Raw genomic sequence first — 21,555 nt, forward strand, 5'->3', positions numbered from 1 at the left:
ATCTTTGTCTCTTTCCCATAAGCTCACCCCACAAAAACTCCAGTTTCTCACTTGTCAAATACGCGAACCAAGCCAGCTTCAGGTGGTCGGGGTTCCTCCACACTGCGATCCTCTCCCTCCTCCATTTCAAGGTGAATTGTGGTGTCATTTGGCAGTTCATTTTCTGAAGGAAGTTCTCTGGCTTCTACTAAATGATGGATAATGCTCTCACCTAGATCTAGGAGCAGATTCTTTGACAACTCTTACTCCTACTCTTGGGATATCTGTCTGGGCAGCACCCGCTCCAGAACTGAGGTATTGGGAGGAAGGAAGTGCTCACTTCCGTTATTGCCTGAGCTGCCAGATCTGCTCCTGAGAGCATTGTCAGGGCTACCGATCATACTAGTACTTGCTTGCTCTTCATTCTGTGCAGAAGGGTGGGAACTGAGAATGGGTGAGGAACACAAGGGTTCGAGAGTGCACACCAAGGTGTTTCTAAACAGTTTGGGAGACAGCTGGACTGCTTGTCCTACGAGCAGGGTTTTCCATTTATCCGGCGAAAAGTACTGGGCTAGTTGGATGAGAGGTGCACTCTATCTTGGCATGCAAAAGATCCCATGAAGGCACAAGTGTGTACTCCCCTTCCCCTCAAGTCACGGGACTTTGGATGGTGGTGTGGTACCTGGCGCTCATGGTACTGTTGCAGTGTGGGTGTACAGTGGTGAGCAGATGTGCAGGGGCCTTGGAGAAGGAGCTCTTCACGGTTTCATTGCAAGAGGTGGGGGTGTCTGCCTTGGGATGCTCTCGAAGAGGGGCTAGGAACAGGCACAGGAGTGTCCCTGTGAGGCAGATTGCTTCATAGAACTTGCCTGGTTTGCTTCCTGACTCTTTGCTGCTGCGCCACCAGGATGCCACTGCCAGGTGTCACATCTCTCCTGTCCAGGAGTAAGGTTGCCAACGTACCATAGAATGGCATGGTGCGTGGCTCCACTCCAGACTGTTTGTTGTTGGTGTTTATCTGTTGAATTTCTTCCTCAGCCCATTTTCTCCCAGCATTGGGCAGGGTTGCAGTGGAAACCCCTTTTGGCCATTTCAAGGTGAAGAAATCCAGGTGAAGACACCCTCATCACTAAATGTACTCGGCATCTGGGCCGACCTCGAGATTGCTGAAGAGCCCCATCTCTTCATCAGACCGAACTTTGCTCACGTTCGCTGGGATTCCTGCAAGCGTGGCACCTGAGAAAGGTCCCGCAAAAGCTTTGTTCTGGTACCCCATGATGCCGGTGAGTTGGTCCGCTCTGAGGCACTGAATAACATTCCTGAGGATGGCGCGTCCTGCCTTAAGAGCCCTCCTTAGGAGACCATTGGACTACTTGTCTGACAAGCAGGTTTCTCCATCTGCCTGAGTAAATGTGCTGGGCTAGCCTGATGGGAGGCTGGAGATTGATCTGCCTGGTCCATTGGTGAAGTCTTGTTGGTCAGCATTAACTTCACCAGTCATTGTTGAGAAAGATTTTCGGCTGGATTTTAGCCACTGTTCCAGAGAATGGAGATGAGGTAAGCATCTTTGGACAAGTAAAGAAGTCCTTGTATTGATCTGGGGTCCTGATTCTGTCAGGGCCCAGTCAGATTAGATTCTTTTGGATTACCAAGATGAAATAAAGCCGCTTGTGCAAAAGGATGACAGTTTATTGACAGAAAATGGATGCAGAAAGAAATATGCAAAGAAAGCTCACGCCTCTCATCATCCACTGAAGCTGTCACAGCTGGGCCCCCAAGATAGATGAGACAGCATTCCTAGAACTGGCAAAAATTGTCCAGGCTGGTAGCATGCATGTCCTCCTTGGAGCAAGACCAAAAACAAAGCCTGCATGTTGGATTTTATAGATGTCTCCTTCAGCTCAGGAACCTGTCATGCAAAACACGTTCCCTTTGGGGGCGGCGGGAGATGCTTTCCTGGAGGTGCTCAAAGCATTGGAGGCTGAGAAATCAGTCACTTTTTCCTGAGAACAAGGCCCTGACATTCCAGCATGGGAGGGGGAATTACTCTTCTGTGAGAATCAAGGTATGACACCTATGTCTTTAGAAGGACGAGGTAGCATGGCATAGACCAAACAGCTGTGGCTGTACTTGCCTGGCACTAATTAAGGCAGGTGAAAGGCCTACTTAATTAACCACAAAGCTGCTGGTTAGCCCAAATTACACAGGTCTCTAGGTGGCTACCAGTATAAAGGAATGCTGTGAAGTCCACCTTACTGCTCACCAAGAAATTCAACTTTTCTTTAAAGTTGTACATTCACTTTTGGTCACCTCGAGAGGGCTGAAGTTATTGACTTCTGAAGATATTTAAGTTGGTGAGAGCATTTCGCAGAAGAGGGAGAGGCTTATTTTGGGGGGATTGCCTAAGGACTGACATTATTGATCTCTGGAGATTTTTAAGTTGATGAGAGTGGTTTGCTAAAGGCAAAAACTGGTATTTGAGGGTGGGGGGGAGAACCGACAAAGGGCTAGAGTTCTTGCCTTTCAGTTGACGGAGGGGTTTGGGAGAGCAATTAGCAAAAGGGGGAGGTCAGTAATGGGGCACTCTGGGCACCTGTAGGGCAGAGCGCTTTTCCTAGTTTGGGAAAAGTGCGAGTGAGAGTACGCCACCATATAGAGCAGCTGTTTTTTTGTGTGTTTTTTACTGCTCTTGCCTACTGCTTCTAGCCTGGCGAAATAACCCACAGTTCTGGATTTGCACGTAATGACAACCGATGGTTTAAACAACCCACAATGTACAACCCAACAACAAACCATGGGTTCTCCTTCTGGGTTGTCCATGGTTAACAAAACATGGTTTGTTAGTGTGGCCGCATGCATCAAGACTACCCAGAATTCAACAACCCATAGTATGGGTTGATGTTGCATGTGAACCAAGTCAATAGAGAATTTCTTATTGATAGAGAAAAGTGTCTTGGGGGAATCATAGAATAGTAGGGTTGGAAGGGGCCTACAAGGCCATCGAATCCAACCCCCTGCTCAATGCAGGAATCCAAGTCAGAGCATCCCTGACAGATGGCTGTCCAGCCTCGTCTTGAAGGCCTCCAGTGTGGGAGAGCCCACCACCTCCCTAGGTCATTGGTTCCATTGTTGTATTGCTCTAACCGTCAGGACATTTTTCCTGATGTTCAGCCGGAAACTGGCTTCCTGTCACTTGAGCCCATTCTTCCGTGTCCTGCACTCTGGGATGATCGAGAAGAGATCCTGGCCTTCCTGTCTGTGACAACCTTTCAACTACTTGAAGAGCGCTATCCTATCTCCCCTCAGTCTTCTCTTCTCAAGGCTAAACATGCCCAGTTCTTTCAGTCTCTCTTCATAGGGTTTGTTTCCAGTCCCCTGATCATCTTTGTTGCCCACCTCTGAGCCCTCTCCAGCTTGTCTGCATCCTTCTTAAAGTGTGCTGCCCAGAACTGGACACAGTACTCCAGATGAGGCCTCACCAGTGCTGAGTAGAGGGGAACTAGTACTTCCCGGGATTTGGAAGCGATGCTTCTATGAATGCAGCCCAAAATAGCATTTGCCTTTTTTGCAGCCACATCACATTGTTGCCTCATATTCAGCTTGTGATCGACAACAATTCCAAGATCCTTCTCGCTTGGAGTGTTGTTGAGACACATCTCCCCCATCTTGTAACTGTGCATTTGGTTTCTTTTTCCTAGGTGCAGAACTTGGCATTTATCCCTCTTCAATGTCATTCTGTTGTTTTCTGCCCAGCGCTCCAGTCTATCCAGATCACTTTGAATTTTGTTTCTGTCTTCCAAAGTATTAGCTGTCCCGCCCAATTTTGTGTCATCTGCAAATTTGATCAGCATTCCTTGCACCTCCTCCTCCAAGTCATTAATAAAAACGTTGAAGAGCACTGGGCCCAGGACTGAGCCCTGCAGTACCCCACTCGTTGCCTGTCCCCAGTTTGAGAAGGTCCCATTGATAAGCCCTCTTGGAGTCCGATTCTGTAGCCAACTGTGGATCCACCGGATCATTGTTTCATCTAGCCCACTTTGAGCTAGTTTGCTCATCAGGATATCATGGGGCACTTGGTCGAAAGCTTTGCTGAAGTCGAGGTATATGATGTCTACAGCATTCCCACGGTCCACAAGGGAGGTGACTTGATCCAAAAATGAGATCAGATTTGTCTGGCAGGACTTGTTTTTGACAAATCCATGTTGACTTCAAGTAATCATGGCATTGCTTTCAAGGTGCTTCCAGATGGATTGCTTTATGATCTGCTCCAGAATTTTCCCAGGGATGGATGTCAGACTGACTGGTCTGTAGTTCCCAGGTTTCTCCTTTTTGCCGTTTTTGAAGATAGGGACAACATTAGCCCTCTTCCAGTCATCTGGCACTTCCCCCGTCCTCCATGATTGCTCAAAGAGAATAGGCAGCGGTTCTGAGAGTTCTTCTGCCAGTTCCTTTATTACTCCAGGATGCAGTTCATCTGGCCCTGGAGATTTGAACTCATTCCAAGTAATTCGGTGTTCCTTGACCATATGCCTATCGATCTCAAGCTGCAGTCCTGCCCCTTCAGCCTGTACTTCGCCTTTGCCAGGGGGGTCATAGACCCTCTTTTGGGAGAAGACTGAGCCAAAGTAGGAATTGAGCACCTCTGCCTTTTCCTTGTAATCTGTATCATTTTGCCATCCCTATTTAATAGGTGAACCACCATTTCTTTCCTCTGCCTTTTACTATGCACGTAGCTGAAGAAAGCCTTTTTGTTGTTTTTCGCATCCCTCGCTAATCTCAGCTCGTTCTCAGCTTTAGCCTTCCTGATGCCATCCCTGCAATCCTGTGCTACCTGCCTGTACTCTTCCTTTGTAGCTTGGCCTTCTTTCCACTTCCTATATGGAAGAATATGTCAGGATAATTTTTTCGGGATAGAAGCTCCCATGATGGTTTCAATTGATAAAATATCCATCTCACTAAAAGGCACAAAAAGTAAAGATGCTAGATTTAGTTTGGCTGTAGGGGGAAAACTGACAAAACTATATTTATAGGCTGGAAAAGCAGCTCATCACTAATTGTCTCTCCTTCAGCCAGATGTTCAGTCCTACCAATTCTCCATGTCTTACTCTGTAAATTAGAGTCAAGTGCCTGAACATGTTTGTCTACCCTAATATCTGAAGATGTTATAATCACTAAATTATCCAGTTTGGTTAAAATTGCATCTAATTGTACATGAGTTTGATTTGCTGCTTGTAAAATAGAATTGTACTTGTTTGATTTTACTTCTTTGGTGGTAAAGCCCTACAACTAGGTACATCTGTCTTTCAGTTGAAGCCAATAGACTTTGGTTGACTAGAATCTTGAGAAAGAATTTCATAACCCATATTAAAACCCTGTTAAACCACATCAGGGTATACAGAGTAGAATATAAAACATAAAATAGAATGTACCCTGTATAGAATAATAATAATAATAAACCCAAATCATAAAAAACTACTTAAAATATTTTACAAAATGAAAAACTACAATTTCTGTTTTAAAATTGTTTTTCAAAAACCCAGAGAAAAGAAGTGCAAAAAATAGAAGTCACTATTTCAACCTCTAATTGCTCCAAAAACAAAACAATAGTATAACCCTAAACCAAGGGAAGCAAAGTATGTTAAATACATAAGTTGAATAGATTTAAGATACCAGTCTCAGTATAATAGCTCCAGCAGTCTTCAAAGTTGAATCCTTTCTCATTTACGTCTTAGTAGTCAGTATGTTGAGTAGCCAGAAAAGTTGGGAAAGATATAGGACTTCGTCTCTGCCACAGACATTGTGCCATACTTTCGCCCACACTGTGGTCTTTATATACTGCTACATGACTGTCTGCTGCTACTCCTTAGAAATTGGAGTAGCTGCTTCTTATAGTCCTTCTGTGAGGAGGACCCAGGGCAACAGCTCTCTGGTGAGGCAACTGCTTAATATACCTGCAGAAGGAGGAGTAACAAACACGGTCAGGAGGGCCAGGTGCAACAAATCCAAGTTCTCTTCCTCTCCAGCCACAGCAAGCCTTCCCTAGTTCCGCGGGTGATGTGCCTGCGTAATATACCTGCAGGTGGTGGAGCATCAAACGCCTAGGAGGGCCGGGTGCAACAATCCCCAGTTCTCTTCTCCTCCAGCTCTATCAGTGTCAGGCTTCCCAAACCCCCCAGCGCACATGCTCAGGCAATCTGACACTGGACACCCAAATCAGTGAGATTTCTTTATTGCAGGAAATCTCACGGCAAAAGCTTAATGGTTACACTCTTCAGAAATCATATAGCTGATGGTCAGTAGCTCTAGGCTCTATATAGTTCCAGAACAATCCAAAGCTAAACACTACTACCATGACTGAGATCCTCATCAACGTGGTTTCCCCATTGTCGTTCTGCATGGTTCTGAACACAGTGGAAGGGACTCTGGATTCCTGGGTACCTAACCCCAGCAATCCTTTCACAGAGTTCCAACCCCAGACATGGAAAGGGAATGATTCCTGGAATGAACCCATCAGGCAATCAAGGGATAACTTCTTGAAGGGCCTAAACAAACCACACCCATAGAGAGCCCAACTTTGAATCTTTTATTGATAACTCCAGGCTACATGGTCAAGATCTATCAAGATCAAAGTAAGAGTAAACCCAGACACACAGGGAGTTCCGTGCCACCACTTTCGCATTGGTAACTCCAGGCAGAGGAAAGTCCAAAAGTCGTAGATCAAACCCAGCCTGCCAGTACGCTGAGCTGATGACAGACACATCATCCACAGCAACAAGAGTTCAGATCTATGAAAAGCCTCACACTACTTTTCATGGCAAGTCCTTAACAATCCAGCATTCCAGTCCATGTGCAGACGCCTCCAAAAGCCCAGACAATGATGGATCCAAACAGAGAAGGCTTTGGGCAATGAAGATGAGATGTTCCTAGCAAAGGCTCTTTGCCTTTGCATCAGCTTAAAAGGGAAGACATGACAATAAGACACCCCCTCTGGATCCCTTGACAGACAAGGGCCTTTAGCCTTTCAGCAAGGCCCCTGTCTAAACAGGGCATCACTGCTCAGCCTTCCAATAGTGATACTTCAACCTGGGCAACCCTTGTGCAAACCCCACCCTACCTTTCTCAGGTTCTCATGGACAGCTTCCAGCCTCCCTGCCTGCCAAGGCCAGACCAGCAGGTGGACAGGGAGTCGGATGACTCCCCCTGGCTCTGCTCTGGGAACACTGACAGAGATGAGCTCACACAGATTTTGACATTCCAGAGGCTGCATAGGCCCAAACGACTCCAGACTACTTCTAACCAAATCCTGGCTATAGCGTACAAGACCCACTGCAGCGCTGAAGGTGGGCCCTGACAATCAGGAAGGAGCTCTGCATCTTCTACCAGGGCTCAGTGGTCTCTGCATGGACCTGATCTCCACGCCAAAGACCAATTTCATACTCCATAGGGCACAAGAACTGAACCTACCGTCCTTCTGCCCGCACCCAACCTGGCCACAGGAAAAGGAGTGGCACGCCTTAGATGTAAGGCGGACATGTCCTTCCAGACAAACACTATGAGAAGGAAAGTCTTGAAAAAGATTCTGCTCAGATGAATAAAGCTTTACATCTCCACATTATGATGCTTCGGCCTCTGCTGTTCCTGAGGGATAACGTTCCACTCCACCAGGAGTTCAGCCAGTTTGGCTGCCTTTGGCACCAAGCCTCCCCTCCCCAACATCTGTAGGTCAGCCATATGGTAATCGGAATTGTAATTTGTATGCCACTACAATCTGGGCACCTTCACGTTCATCAACATGGCCTTCGGCAGGAGGATGCTTCAGCAAATAGTGACCAAGTAAAGGAAAGCGCAGCAGAGGAGCCACCTGGGAATGAGAATCACTTCTGGACATCCCACGCAAGGATGCTTCCCTCCACTGTAGGAGAGGAAAACATTGGACTTGCCAGTATACGTTCATTTTGTACTGTGACTGGAAGGTATCCTTAACTCCCCCCAAAAGAGAGGTCAGAGAAGACGACATGGACCAGGCTTTTACATGCATCAGAACAGGGAAGGGCTTCCTCCACAAGAAGTCCACTTGCAAGTCCGATTAACATGGCCCTGCCTACCTGAGCAAGTGGGAGGAGCAACCCACACAAGGATACTTTCTGTCCACTGTAGAAAATGAACTTATCACGGTAAGTCCAATGTTCTGTTATATCCCACTCTCCCACACTGGAGGTTTTCAAGAGGAGGCTGGACAGCCACCTGTCAGGGATGCTTTGACTTGGATTCCTGCATTGAGCAGGGGGTTGGACCTGATAGTCTCATAGGCCCCTTCCAGCCCTACAATTCTATGATATTACTATGTCTATTGTATTAGTAAAACATCAGCATTGATAAATACATATTGTGCCCAATACTGTTATCTTTTGTAATGACTTCTTGGGTGGGTTTGTTTATCCTTCAGTCCTAACTGTTATGTTTGGGATTAGAAAAGTTCTTGTGGGGAGGGGGGGAGGAATGAGGTTGTTCTCATGACAGCCAGTGTAAGGGATGGACAATTCTGTTTCCTCTGTACAAGATGGAGGTACTCTTAGTGGGTAGTTTGTCTGCCCCGGCTAGGTGATGTTCAACCTGTTCTGGAGGGGGTTGCACTCCCCCTAAAGAATAGTTCGGGGGTGTTCTTGGTTCCAGAGCTGTCACTTGAGGCACACGTGAACTCAGTGGCACAGAGCACTTTTTATCAACTTAGGCTGATATACCAACTGTGCCCTTATCTGGACAGAGATAGCCTAACTACACTTATCCATGTTCTGATAACCTCTCATCTGGATTACTGCAATACGTTATATGTGGGCCTTTGAAAATGGTCCGGAAGCTTCAGGTGGTCCAAAATTGGGCAGCAAGATTGTTAACAGGGACTGGCCAACAAGATCACATTATGCCAATACTTTTCCAGCTGCACTGGCTGCCAGTCCATTTTTGGGCCCGATTCAAAGTACTGGTATTAACACTCAAAGCCCTAAATGGCTTGTGGCCAGGTTATCTGAAGGATCGCCTCCTCCCATATGTGCCTGCCCGGACCCTAAGATCATCCTCAGGTGTCCTTCTCCGGGAGCCCGCACCAAAGGAAGTGAGGCGGGTGGCTACCAGGAAGAGGGTCTTTTCTGCTGTGGCCCACCAACTGTGGAATGATCTCCCTAGAGAGATTTGCCTACCACCTAGGGATGGACGAAAGTCCCTTACCTGTCCTCGAAGCTTGCTTCGCGGTGGGGGGGAGGCGCTTCGCTTCTCCCCCCGAAGTTCATGCGAGGGGGGGGCGCCCCGCCTCGCCCAGCCGAAATTCAGGCCAGGCGGGAGGCGCCCCATCCCTCGCCGGCGAAATTCAGGCCGGGTAGAAGCGCCCCGTCTACCCGGCCGCGAAAAAACAAAAAACAAAAACCACCCCCGTGATAGGCTACGTTAATCGTTATGTAGCCTATCACGGCTAGATTTCCAAAGTCAGCCGTGATAGGCTACGTTAATCATCACGTAGCCTATCACGGGTGACTTTGGGAAAAAAAAAAAAGCGCGTACACAAATGGCGGCCCCCATAGGGAGCCGCCATTTGCGTTCCTTATTTGGTCCCTGTAGTCTACGTAAAGATTTACGTAGACTACAGCGAAAATAAGGGCAACGCAAATAGCGTTCCCTTATTTTCGCCGTAGTCTACGTAAATCTTTACGTAGACTACCGGGACCAAATAAGGAACGCAAATGGCGGCTCCCTATGGGGGCTGCCATTTGCGTACGCGCTTTTTTTTTTTTTCCAAAGTCACCCGTGATAGGCTATGTGACGATTAACATAGCCTATCACGGCTAGATCTCCAAAGTCAGCTGTGATAGGCTACGTTAATCGTCACGTAGCCTATCACGGTTTTTTTTGTTTTTTTTACTGCACTTGTAATGGCGGCGGCGGCAGCCGGTCAAAAGACCGGCTGCCGCCCCTGACGAAGCGCCGCCGGGACCTGCCCCCGGGAGGGACATTTGTGAAAGGTAAGTCCCATCCGGGGGGGGGGGAGAATTTCACCGCTGATTTCGGGGGGCCGAATGCGTTGGCACTCAGCCCCCCGAAGTTTCGGGGAGAAATTCTCCCCCATCCCTACCACCTACATTGTTCTCCTTCCAGTGCCAGGTGAAGACCTTTTTATTCTCCCAGTATTTTAGCATTTTAGCTTCCTAATCTTTTAGCTCTGGTGTTTTAAATCTGTATTTTAAATGTCTACATTGCTGCTAGGTTTTATTCTGGTTGTACTGTTATATTGTGGTTTTAAGTTTCTTATTTTATATTGTTTTATGCTGCACTCTGGTTTAATTTTTGTGAACCACTCAGAGAGCTTTGGCTATTGGGTAGTATAGAAATGAAGTAAATAAAACAAAACAAAATAATACATTGGTGAGAGAACATGACTTTTTAGCACTCCTTACTTGTGACTCAGTTGAAGTGCATGTTTGTATATACGTAAGCTTGTGGCTCTTTCATATTTCCACATTTTTCTTTGCAGCAATGAAGAATAAAGTTAGAATTGTATTTATAGTGCAGACAAAGGCAGGAAAAATCCCTGAAGCTGATATCTGATCCTCTGAAAGCTCCCTGTCTGGGCGTATAAGCTAAGGCTCAAACTATGGGTTGGATCCAGATTAAGTTAGTCATGGTTCCCATTGAAATCAGTGGGACTTAAGTTAGTCATGGCTAGCTTTTCACATTGATCCCAATAAAATCTAAATGCACCCAACTTAGTTTGGATTCAACCCTAAAAGTAATATGGAGTTTCATCATTCTTTCGTCTGAATGTGTGTACAAAGTTGTTGTTTTTTTAACTTAAGTAGTCTTAAGACAGGTGGTGCTTGAGTGGAAGAAGGGCAGGCAGGAAAAGCCTGCTTTCCCTTCTGGTCCTTTCCCATCTTAGAGTTGTCCTTTCCAAAGCAGCCTTTTCACCCACCGGGGGGAGGACGGGACATGTGGGATCCTGTATGTTCCCTATTTCTCTCCACCCATAGGTGAAAAAGAAGCTTGTGGAGCGCAATTTTGGGTTGAAAAAGGATTGTAGAGGGAAAGGTTAAGCGACCTGTCTCTGCATGCCCTTCTGTTCAGATGTAGCCTTCCCATGAACTGTTTTTGGTTTTAAAAACAAACAGAGGAAACAGCTTTGTCTGTAAAGTGTAGTTTTGAGCCTTAGTCTTGATATATCTTTTCACAGAAATGGAAGCCATTCAGGATGGCTCAGATCACGAATCATTCTCTTTTCTTTTCTTTGCTTCCCTTCTCTCCCCTCCCCCTTGCAGGCATGTAGTTGTGAAAACCTCGCCAAATCACAAATACATTTTTACGCTAAGAAGTCATTCCTCAGTTGTTCCTGGCAGCATTGCCTTCAGTTTACCACAGGTATGTTTTCTACTTTTTTTTCTTGTTGGGCAAAAAGTGAAATGGATGTGGATACTAAAAGTTACTGTTCAGCAAAAGTGCAAAATCTATGTGCACTTCCCTGGGGCATCTGGCCAGCCACCATTGGAGTCTGAGCACTGGACTTAAAAGCACTTTTTGATCTGGTCTGGTAAGGCAATTCTTATCTATAACATATGCAGAAAATGGGATAGCTTGGGAGGAGAGAGCTGTGAAGCATCTCTTGTCTCATTCCTCAGAAGGGACAAATGTTGCCATGCAATAAGTCCCGTCAACCATAATTCAGGCAATTGCGGTGCAACTGCACCAGTGATTGTGTTGGTCTGCTACTTGGATCCCCTGCCATGGCGTCAGCCTAGTCACTTACGTGAAGAACTTACCATTGGAACAGCATTCTTGACTGCGTTGTAAAACTGTTATTGATGATACTGTCCATTATTACCCAGTGTCCTCTTTATAAGGATCCACGTGAAAAAGATTTGTCTGAGCTTAGGCTCAGGAAGAATTTCGTTGCACCTAGTGAATTTGTATGTTTGATAATGAAAATTATATTACCTTGCATGTTTCGTTATTTGTGCTGGTGGCCAGGAAATTAAGAGCAAAATTTGTTGCTCAGCTCTGAATGTTCCTTCTGTTTTTGTTACGACTTGTAGCTAAACAAAATTATTACTACTGCAGTCACATATGCAATGTGGAGCAGAAGGATGTATCTGTCCTGGGAAAGCAGTCCTGCTGCTAAATAGGCCCTTTTGTAAATAGGCCTTTTTGTACGGTATCTAAGGCTCCTGCTGTTGAAAATTAGGAATGTAATATTTTCCTGATCTAGTACTTGCAAACCTCTGTGCAGAAATCTGCTGAAAGTAACACCAGCATCAGATATTTGCAGCAACACTTTGTGATGTGTGATTAATTTTGATGGCTTCCCTTAGCCTCCTATGGTGTCAGCTAACACTTTGAACCTGTGAATGAAGCACAGCATAGCTTGATGAGTGAATTGCTTGATGGGAGTTTTTTTCTTTCAACAAAATAGTGAAGTGGAAATTATTGCCTGCAGGACTGTGAAGTAAATTGCAAAATAGGGTTTTCTCTCCTTTTTAATTTTTGTTTTGCTTAAGAGAACGGTGAAACTGGTGTTTGCTTGGGAGACCTGACTAGAAGTCTTGGACTCATTCAAAGTTCTTGTGGAAAACCTTTATCTGCATTCCTCTAACTCAAGAATAATAATGATGATAGCTATACAGAACCACCGTAAAGAATAAAGAGATTATGTTGCTAATCCTGAGCCCTGGATGAGTCAGGCTATAGAAATATAAATGATTTCTATTATCATCATCATCATTATTACAATTCTTATATAACTAAGCACTTTACAAAAATTCCTAAAATAAATGAGGTCCTGCTCATAATCTAAAATCAAAACAATAAATGAAGAGGAAGAAAAAACTTGAGAGACTAAGGGTGCAATCCTATGGCTACTAGTCAGCAGCTAGATGGCCATAGGATAGGTTAGTTCCCTGAGAACCGACCTCCATCCCCTCCCGCACTGCCTCGTAGGCAGTGCGGATTGGCCCTGCACGCCACGCTTTTAAGAGGAGTGTGGAGCAGTGAAAACGGGGTGTTCCTGGGAGCGGGGCGGGCGGAAGTGCCTTTCTGACACTTCCTATGCATTGTCCGGCATCCACCTCCCCTGCTTCAATTCCCTGCGGCTAGGCAGCCAAAGTCGGCTCTCTAGCTGCGAACGCAGGGCAGCTGAAGGATGGAGGGCATGATCCACTCCACGCTGCTCCTGCCCTGCATTGGATAGGTTCAGAGGCGGCCGCCTATCCTGATAGGATTGCGCCCTAAAAGTGGAATGCTCTAAATGAAACAAATGCATTTTGGGACACCTTCTTAAAGTGAGAGGGATTGAGCAGTCTAGATCTCACAATTTCAGAAGTAGGGGGCTATCAGAGAAAATGCACAAAATTGAGGAAGAGAAGTAGAAATTCATGGTTCAGAAAGCGAGAAAAGGAATGTAGAGTTGGAGGGAGAGAATAGGTTGGATGATGAGGAGCAAAAGAATGAGTTCACTTACAAGATGATAAGAGTACTTGAAATAAAATATGATACGGATGTAGTAGCCCTTGCGACAGAGGAGTAACATGATCAAAGTTACAGACATCAACGTGCAAGCCCAGCTGAGCACGTGCGCCTACTTGCCTGCCTCGCTAGTGTGGTGCTGCTTCCTTCTTCAGTAAAACCCCTCCACGGTGCAGAGGAGCTGCATATAATACGCAGCGTGTATATAGTGCTGCAGACTGTTCACAGCGATTCACATTATCTTACTGTAGGAACCCTCACAATGACCCTGTAAGGCGGTGTTATCCCCATAGGCAAGTATCAAGCCAGTGATTTCTTGATAGAACCTCAGTCTCTTTGCCACCGCGCTATGCCACTTCTCATATGTACTAAAGTCTGTACTGGAGTGACATGAATTCTTACTGTGGATATGACTTGTAGCATGGTTGGCCCCCATTAAAGCAGACAGCCATTCCTTCTGTCTTCATGAAGATTTTTTGAATTCTGGCGAACAGTTTTTTTTCTTGAGCACTTCTTTCTTTTTCATTTTTATTCTTTCAGAGAAAATGGGCTGGGCTTTCTATTGGGCAAGACATAGATGGTAAGTGGTCACTGTAAATTTGTTCATTATTTGGTCTCTGGACTGGGCTGACCTGAGAGAAACTCTCTTCTCACAAAGCCTCTTACATTAGAGAATGAATTGCTTACATAGACTGCCATTATATAGATTGCTTACATAGATTGCTTACATACCTTGCTCCTTTTCTCCCATGTGGTATTGCCTAGAATGTCCCAGATGCTAAATAAGATGATGAATGGGTAGGGATGAGGATGGAAACAAAAGCCAGCTAGCACCTCCCTGCATTAGTCATTAAGAGTTCGGAACACTTCATGCATCAGGGTTTGCTGCATTAATAAGGTAATAGGAACAGTAGTAATAATAGGTTGTAAGCCAGAGAACTTACAATCTAATTGAGATAAACACAAAAGGAGGGGGGAAATGGAATAAGAGACAAATAATATAATGAGGAGATTGCTAACAGAAATACATCTTTTGGGATTAAAAAAAAAAGACTGAATAAGAGCCAATGAATTAAAACATTAAAACATTATTAATAAGGCTGCAATCCCGTATTCATTTACTTGGGAGTAAGCCCCATTGAATGAAATGGGGCTTGTTTTTGAGTGAAGGTTTGTAAGGTTTATGCTGAGAATGTTAAACTGAATTTGAAAAGCATAAGGCAATTAGTAAAGAGAAATAGCTAAAGGGTAATAGCATATGAGCAGAAGATTGAAGAACTGAAATAAAAGGTTGAAGGTGATAAACTAGCTTCCCCCAACCTGGTGCCCTCCAGATATTTTGGACTACAGCTCCCAGTATTCCGCATTCCGCATCTTTGATGTGCCACTTAATTCTTAATCTCTTTCAAAATGAGAACATTAAAACCCCATTTGCTGCTGTGATACATCTGTAATAACTGGAGCTTGCAAAGGAGAGAAAACAGAGCTCTAACTTGTAATGTGCATTTCTAGCTAAGAGCATGAGGTCTGGGGGTGGGGAGGTGAGGGGGAGAGGAACACTACCCACGCAGACATAATGCCTGCATTCTCTTTCCACTTATAGGTGTTATTTCTGGGGCTTTTTATCAGGAAGCATGGAAACTTTCCTCCTACAAATCAGATGCTTACAAAATACACATGAAGGACTAGTTAGTGGTGAAGGTGGCCTTATTCCCACATGTACTTAAGGCAGAAGGCTGCTTCTGAAGGTTGAAGTTTGTATCAAGTAGATGCATGCAGGCATACATACATGCATGTCAGATTCTGGTTCCTGTCACACTTCGCATTTCCAAGGATTAGAATCAAGGGTGGGGCTATGCAGGTAGGAGCTTCTCAGTTCTCAGAGGCTCCTGTATTGATCTGGGGTCCTGATTCTGTCAGGTCCCAGTCAAAATAGATTCTTTCAAATTACCAAGATGAGCCACTTATGCAAAAGGATTACAGTTTATTGATAGGAAATAGATGCAGAAAGAAATATGCAAAGAAAGCTCACACCTCTCATCACCCAAAGAAGCTGTCACTGCTGGGCTCCCAAGATAGATGAGACGTTATTCCTAGAGCACCAAGTTTCTCCAGGCTGGTAGTGTGCTTTCTCACATGGAGTGAGACCAAAGGACAAAGCTTGCGGGTTGAACTTTATAGGCTTCTTCTCCCTAAGCTCAGGAGCTGACAGGCAACCTCTGCCCATCCGGGGTGGGCACTCTCTTTCCTGTGGGAAGTGAACCCTATCTCATCTCATGTTCAGCTGGCCAGAACAGCTCCAAGGTGAAAGGTGTAAATTGCTGGCCCACGTGAAAGGCATATTTCATTGACTGTAAAGCCGCCGGTTAGGACAACTACACAGGCTGCTAGGTGGCTACCAACAGCATATAGGAATGCTGTGAAGGTCCACCTTTTTGCTCACCAACCAACTCATTACAGCTCCTATTGAGTTCTGTGCAATAAACTAAAATGGACCGCAATCCAGGGAGTCTGTTGAGGGGACAAGCCTGCCTTTCACGCCAGATGGTGAGATCACTGGGCCACGTTTTCTTCCTCACAAGTAGTGCCACAAGTGCACCTCTTTATCCCTTGTAATTGGATGGCCATCGACCATTCTCCATGGGGAAAAGTCAATCAGCTGCAGCTGGGGGTACTGTGGCACTGGGGACATAGAATCATAGAAGGGTTGGAAGGGGCCTACAAGGCCACCGAGTCCAACCCCTTGCTCAATGCAGGAATCCAAGTCAGAGCATCCCTGACAGGTGGCTGCCCAGCCTCGTCTTGAACGCCTCCAGTGTAGGAGAGCCCACCACCTCCCCAGGTCATTGGTTCCATTGTCGTATTGCTCTAACAGTCAGGAAGTTTCTCCTGATGTTCAGCCAGAATCTGGCTTCCTGTCACTTGAGCCCATTATTCTGTGTCCTGCACTCTAGGATGTTTGAGAAGAGATCCTGGCCTTCCTGTCTGTGACAACCTTTCAAGTACTTGAAGAGCGCTATCATTTCTCCCCTCAGTCTTCTCTTCTCAAGGCTAAACATGCCCATTTCTTTCAGTCTCTCTTCATAGGGCTTTGTTTCCAGTCCCTGATCATCTTCGTTGCCCTCCTTTGAGCCCTCTCCAGCTTGTCTGCATCCTTCTTAAAGTGTGGTGCCCAGAACTGGACACAGTACTCCAGATGAGGCCTAACCAGTGCTGAGTAGAGGGGAACTAGCACTTCCCAGGATTTGGAAGCTATGCTTCTATTACTGCAGCCCAAAAGGGCGTTGGCCTTTTTTGCAGCCACATCACATTGTTGGCTCATCTTCAGCTTGTGATCGACAACAATTCCAAGATGCTTCTTGCTTGTAGTGTTGTTGAGCCACATCTCCCCCATCTTGTAACTGTGGATTTGGTTTCTTTTTCCTAGGTGCAGAACGTGGCATTTGTCCCTCTTGGCATTTATATTTATTTATTTAGCCAACTTATTTATTTATTTATATTTATATTTATTTACTTGGCATTTATATTTATTTATTTAGCCAACTGTGGATCCATCGGATTGTTGTTTCATCTAGCCCACTTTGAGCTAGTTTGCTTATCAGGATATCATGGGGCACTTTGTTGAAAGCTTTGCTGAAGTCGAGGTATATGATGTCTACAGCATTCCCACGGTCCACAAGGGAGGTGACTTGATCCAAAAATGAGATCAGATTTGTCTGGCAGGACTTGTTTTTGACAAATCCATGTTGGCTTCGAGTAATCACGGCATTGCTTTCAAGGTGCTTCCACATGGATTGCTTTATCATCTGCTCCAGAATTTTCCCAGGGATGGGTGTCAGACTGACTGGTCTGTAGTTCCCAGGTTCCTCCTTTTTACCCTTTTTGAAGATAGGGACAACATTAGCCCTCCTCCAGTCATCTGGCACTTCCTCCGTCCTCCATGATTTCTCAAAGAGAATAGACAGCGGTTCTGAGAGTTCTTCTGCCAGTTCTTTTATTACTCTAGGGTGCAGTTCATCTGGCCCTGGAGATTTGAACTCATTCCAAGTAATTCGGTGTTCCTTGACCATATGCCTATCGATCTCAAGCTGCAGTCCTGCCCCTTCAGCCTGTACTTCGCCTTTGCCAGGGTGGTCATAGACCCTCTTTTGGGAGAAGACTGAGCCAAAGTAGGAATTGAGCACCTCTGCCTTTTCTTTGTCATCTGTTATCGTTTTGCCATCCTTATTTAATAGCTGAACCACCATTTCTTTCCTCTGCCTTTTACTATGCACGTAGCTGAAGAAAGCCTTTTTGTTGTTTTTAAGCATCCCTCGCTAACCTCATCTCATTCTCAGCTTTAGCCTTCCTGACATCATCCCTGCAATTCTGTGCTACCTGCCTGTACTCTTCCTTTGTTACTTGGCCTTCTTTCCATTTCCTATATGTGTCCTTTTTTGTTTTCAGGTCATCCCTAAGCTTTTTGTGAAGCCACATTGGCTTCTTCTATTGTCTTCCACCTTTTCTTCTTGTTGGAATTGTTTGTAATTGTGCCTTGTGAATTTCCTTTTTTAAAAACTCCCACCCATCTTGGACTCCTTTTCTCATTAGCATCGCTTGCCATGGGACCTTACTGATCATTGTTCTGAGTTTATTAAAATCAGCTTTCCTAAAATCCAGGTTATATGCGTTTGACTACACTCGGCTTTTGCTTCCCTTAGAACCAAGATCTCAAATACAACATGGTCGCTTTCCCCCATAGTTCCTGTAACTGCTACTTTATCCACTAAGTTATCTCTGTTGGTTAGGATCAAGTCAAGGATAGCCGATCCTCTAGTTCCTTCCTCTACTTTCTGTAGGAGGTAGTTATCCGCCACACAAATCAGGAATTTCCTGGAGGGGCCATGTTTTGCAGAATTTGTCTCCCAACAAATATTGGGGAAATTGAAGTCCCCCATTACTACGACATCATGCTTCCTTGAAACATTGGCTATTTGCTTTTCAAAAGTTTCATCCTCGTCTTCTCCTTGATTGAGTGGCCTGTAGTAGACTCCGACCACCAGGATCCTTGTATTCTTTGCTCCATTTATTTTGATCCAGATGCTCTCGATGGGGCTACCAAGCTCATCCTCCTGTATTTCTGTGCAGAGATATGTATTTTTCACATACATTGCAACCCCACCTCCCTTTCTGTTCCTCCTGTTCTTTTTGAACAAGTTATATCCTTCCATTGCTGTATTCCAGTCATGAGAGTCATCCCACCAAGTCTCAGTTATACCTATCAAGTCATAATTTCCCTCCTGTATTAAGAGTTCAAGTTCGTTCTGTTTGTTTCCCATACTCTGGGCATTAGTATATAGACATAGAAGACCATGTGCCTCATAGTCTGGCTTTCTTCCCGCATGTGTCTGAAGACTATTATTGGGCGCCATCAGAGCTGTTCTCTCCGTTGCAGTGCATGCGCCTACGTCCATTGTTACCCCCAACTTTACATCTCCCTTCCCTGTAGGATTCAGTTTAAAGCCCTCCTGATGAAGTTCTTCATGCTGTGGCCAAACACATTCTTCTCATCCGTTGTGAGGTGCAACCCGTCCCTTACCAACAGCCCATCTTCCAGGAAGTATAGCCCGTGGTCCCAGAATCCAAATCTCTCTTGTCGGTACCTTCATAGCCAGTCATTCACCCGGAGTATTTTCCGTTCCCTTTCTATCCCTCTTCTAACTACGAGAAGGATGGATGAGAAAACTATCTGGGCCCCAGAGTTCTTGAGTTTCCTTCCCAAAGCTTCAAAGTCTGACGTGATTTCTTCGTAGCTCCGCTTGGTGGTATCATTTGCTCCCACATGGATGAGAAGAAAGGGACACCTGTCAGTGGGCTTTTATGAGTGCAGGCAACCCTTCAGTCACGTCTCTAATGTGTCCTCCCGGGAGACAACATACCTGGCGAGTCCACGGGTCTTTGCGACATACCTGGGTCTCAATCCCACGCAGCAAGGAGTCTCCCACTACTACCACTCTTCTTGTTGTTGTAGGCCTGGGTTTCATCGCCTCTGTTTGACTGATCTTCAGCCTCTTGCTCACTCTCATGTCGGTTCCCCTGTGATTCTTCCTCTGCAGGCTGTCCTCCAGTCTCATCTGCAAGTACCTGGAATCTGTTCCACAGCTCCACTGCTTCCACTGGTGCAGAGTGGCATCTAGTTCTTCTTCTCCTGTCACCCTTTTGCAAAGAGTATCCTCTACTCCATTTTTCTTCACCTCAGCATTTCCTACTGCCTCATCTTGCTGTTTCTCTTCAAGCTTCTGGTCTTCCCTTTGCTGCTGTAATTCCCCCATTCTGTCCAAGAACTCTTCATGTTCTCTTATTCCCCGGAGGGTCAACAGTCGCCACTCCAGTCCACTTACTTTTTCTTCCAGCAGCATGATCAACTTGTACTTGTTGCAGGTGTAGGCCATGTTGTTCTCAGGCAAGAAAACAAACATTGCACACACCTTGCAGGTCACCACCACTGGAGAGTCCTGTCCGTCCATTGCCTCTTTTCCCTTTTTGTGCCTAGCTTTGTGATTGTTCTAGACTAGCCTGTGCCTGCTCCTCTACTCAGCAGAGCTTACAAGCAGAGTCCCACTGGTGTGGAAGTGTGTGTTACAAGACAAATAAATGGGGGAAAAGTTAGTTAAAAAAGAAAAAAAATGTTAGGAGCCTCTCCCTTGACCTCCCCTGCCGAGCTCTCCTGGCCAACTCCTGTTTGCTCCCCCTGTTTGCTCACTCTGGTCACTCACTCTCTGGGAGCTTGCTTGCTTCTGTAGGCCCTGGACCAGCTGGAGCAGCTTGCTCTGCTCTGCTCTGCTCTGCTCTGCTCTGCTCTGCTCTGCTGGGAGGCGGGAAACAGACTGAAGCTGCTCAGCTGAAACAGCTGAAAGCCCACTCAGCTGCTGGGAGTACTCAGGCCACACATCCCCAATTCAGTTGGAGCTCTCAGAAGCACCTGGTGAGCTCACAGCCACTCAGAAGATTAAAGGGCAGCCCCGTGGGCTTCCTGCAGCCCACTTACCTCTTAGCCTCTGTCTCCTTTGTCTCTTCTACCACTGCAACTCCCCTGGCCAACTCCTGTTTGCTCCCCCTGTTTGCTCGCTCTGGTCGCTCGCTCTCTGGGAGCTTGCTTGCTTCTGTAGTCCCTGGACCAGCTGGAGCAGCTTGCTCTGCTCTGCTCTGCTCTACTCTGCTCAGCTGGGAGGCGGGAAACAGACCAAAAACAGGACAAAACCTTTCTTCCATCTCTGTCATAAGTGGCCTGGCTCCCTGACAAACGATATTGTGTGTGTACTTGTGCGTGCACTCACTGCACATGAAGACACATTGTACCCATCCAGGGGTCTGTGCAATATATGTGCCCTTCCTTTGCTTCCATTCTACCTATTCTAGTGTGGGGATTTGCTAGTATAAACCCCCCCCACCAAGAGTTAGAAGTGGAAGTCACCTATAACATGATATAAGATTATACTATTGCACTGACCAGCTTTTGCCAATCAATTTTTGATCACTGTCCACATAATGCTTACCCCTTGGCTTAACATACAGGCTGTCTATAAAATAAAAGCCAGTTTTTGCCCATAACATTTTGATTAGACGTTTAATTGATTCCAAGGGTACATGAGACTTTTTACACATCCCGGAAGTGAACTTCTTTATCTATCACTAGACCTTCTTTCCAGTGTGCAACCATTTGAACAGCAAGGGCAGCCATGGGCCTGGCTGGACCATTTAGTTTCACAAACACTGTAGATTCTTAATACTGTTGTGGGTTGATAGTGTGGCATAATGAGCAGCCCCAGGCATGGCCTCTTGATCTCTAAGAGCAAAGATCGGGTGGTAGTTAATTAAATGTCAAAGACCTCATATGTCCCCCAACTTATTTGCCAGCTTATATGGTTATGTGCTACCTCCAGAGGAAGTATACTTGTGTACAAAGCTTGTGTTTGATGGGAAACATGGGCGGGAGGGTGCTGTTGCACTCGTGTCCTGCTTGTGGTTTCCTGGTCAACAGCTTGTTGGCCACTGTGTGAACAGAGTGTTAGACTAGATGGACCCCTGGTCTGATTT

At 45.8% G+C, this 21,555-nt stretch overlaps 1 protein-coding gene across 7 annotated transcripts in view; it reads left to right on the forward strand.

Moving 5' to 3' along the window:
• NSF (N-ethylmaleimide sensitive factor, vesicle fusing ATPase) overlaps nt 1-21,555 on the forward strand; it is a 169,085-nt gene that overhangs the window by 39,585 nt on the left and 107,945 nt on the right. For 4 of the 7 annotated variants that reach the window (XR_014783791.1, XR_014783792.1, XM_084804368.1 and 1 more), the window contains exon 3: nt 11,283-11,382. Coding sequence is in view for 3 of the 7 variants with exons in the window: in XM_084804365.1 (XP_084660491.1) it covers nt 1,814-2,044; nt 11,283-11,382 (331 nt within the window). In the remaining 4 variants the exon portion in view is untranslated. Of the gene's footprint in view, nt 1-1,716; nt 2,045-11,282; nt 11,383-14,019; nt 14,060-21,555 lie in introns of those variants that run through there. The other 3 variants (XM_084804364.1, XM_084804363.1, XM_084804365.1) reach the window with 2 other exon arrangements.

Source organism: Heloderma suspectum, chromosome 6 (assembly GCF_057233095.1).
Source record: "Heloderma suspectum isolate Gila_16-S chromosome 6, 16-S_ref, whole genome shotgun sequence".
In the NCBI taxonomy this organism is placed as follows: domain Eukaryota; kingdom Metazoa; phylum Chordata; class Lepidosauria; order Squamata; family Helodermatidae; genus Heloderma; species Heloderma suspectum.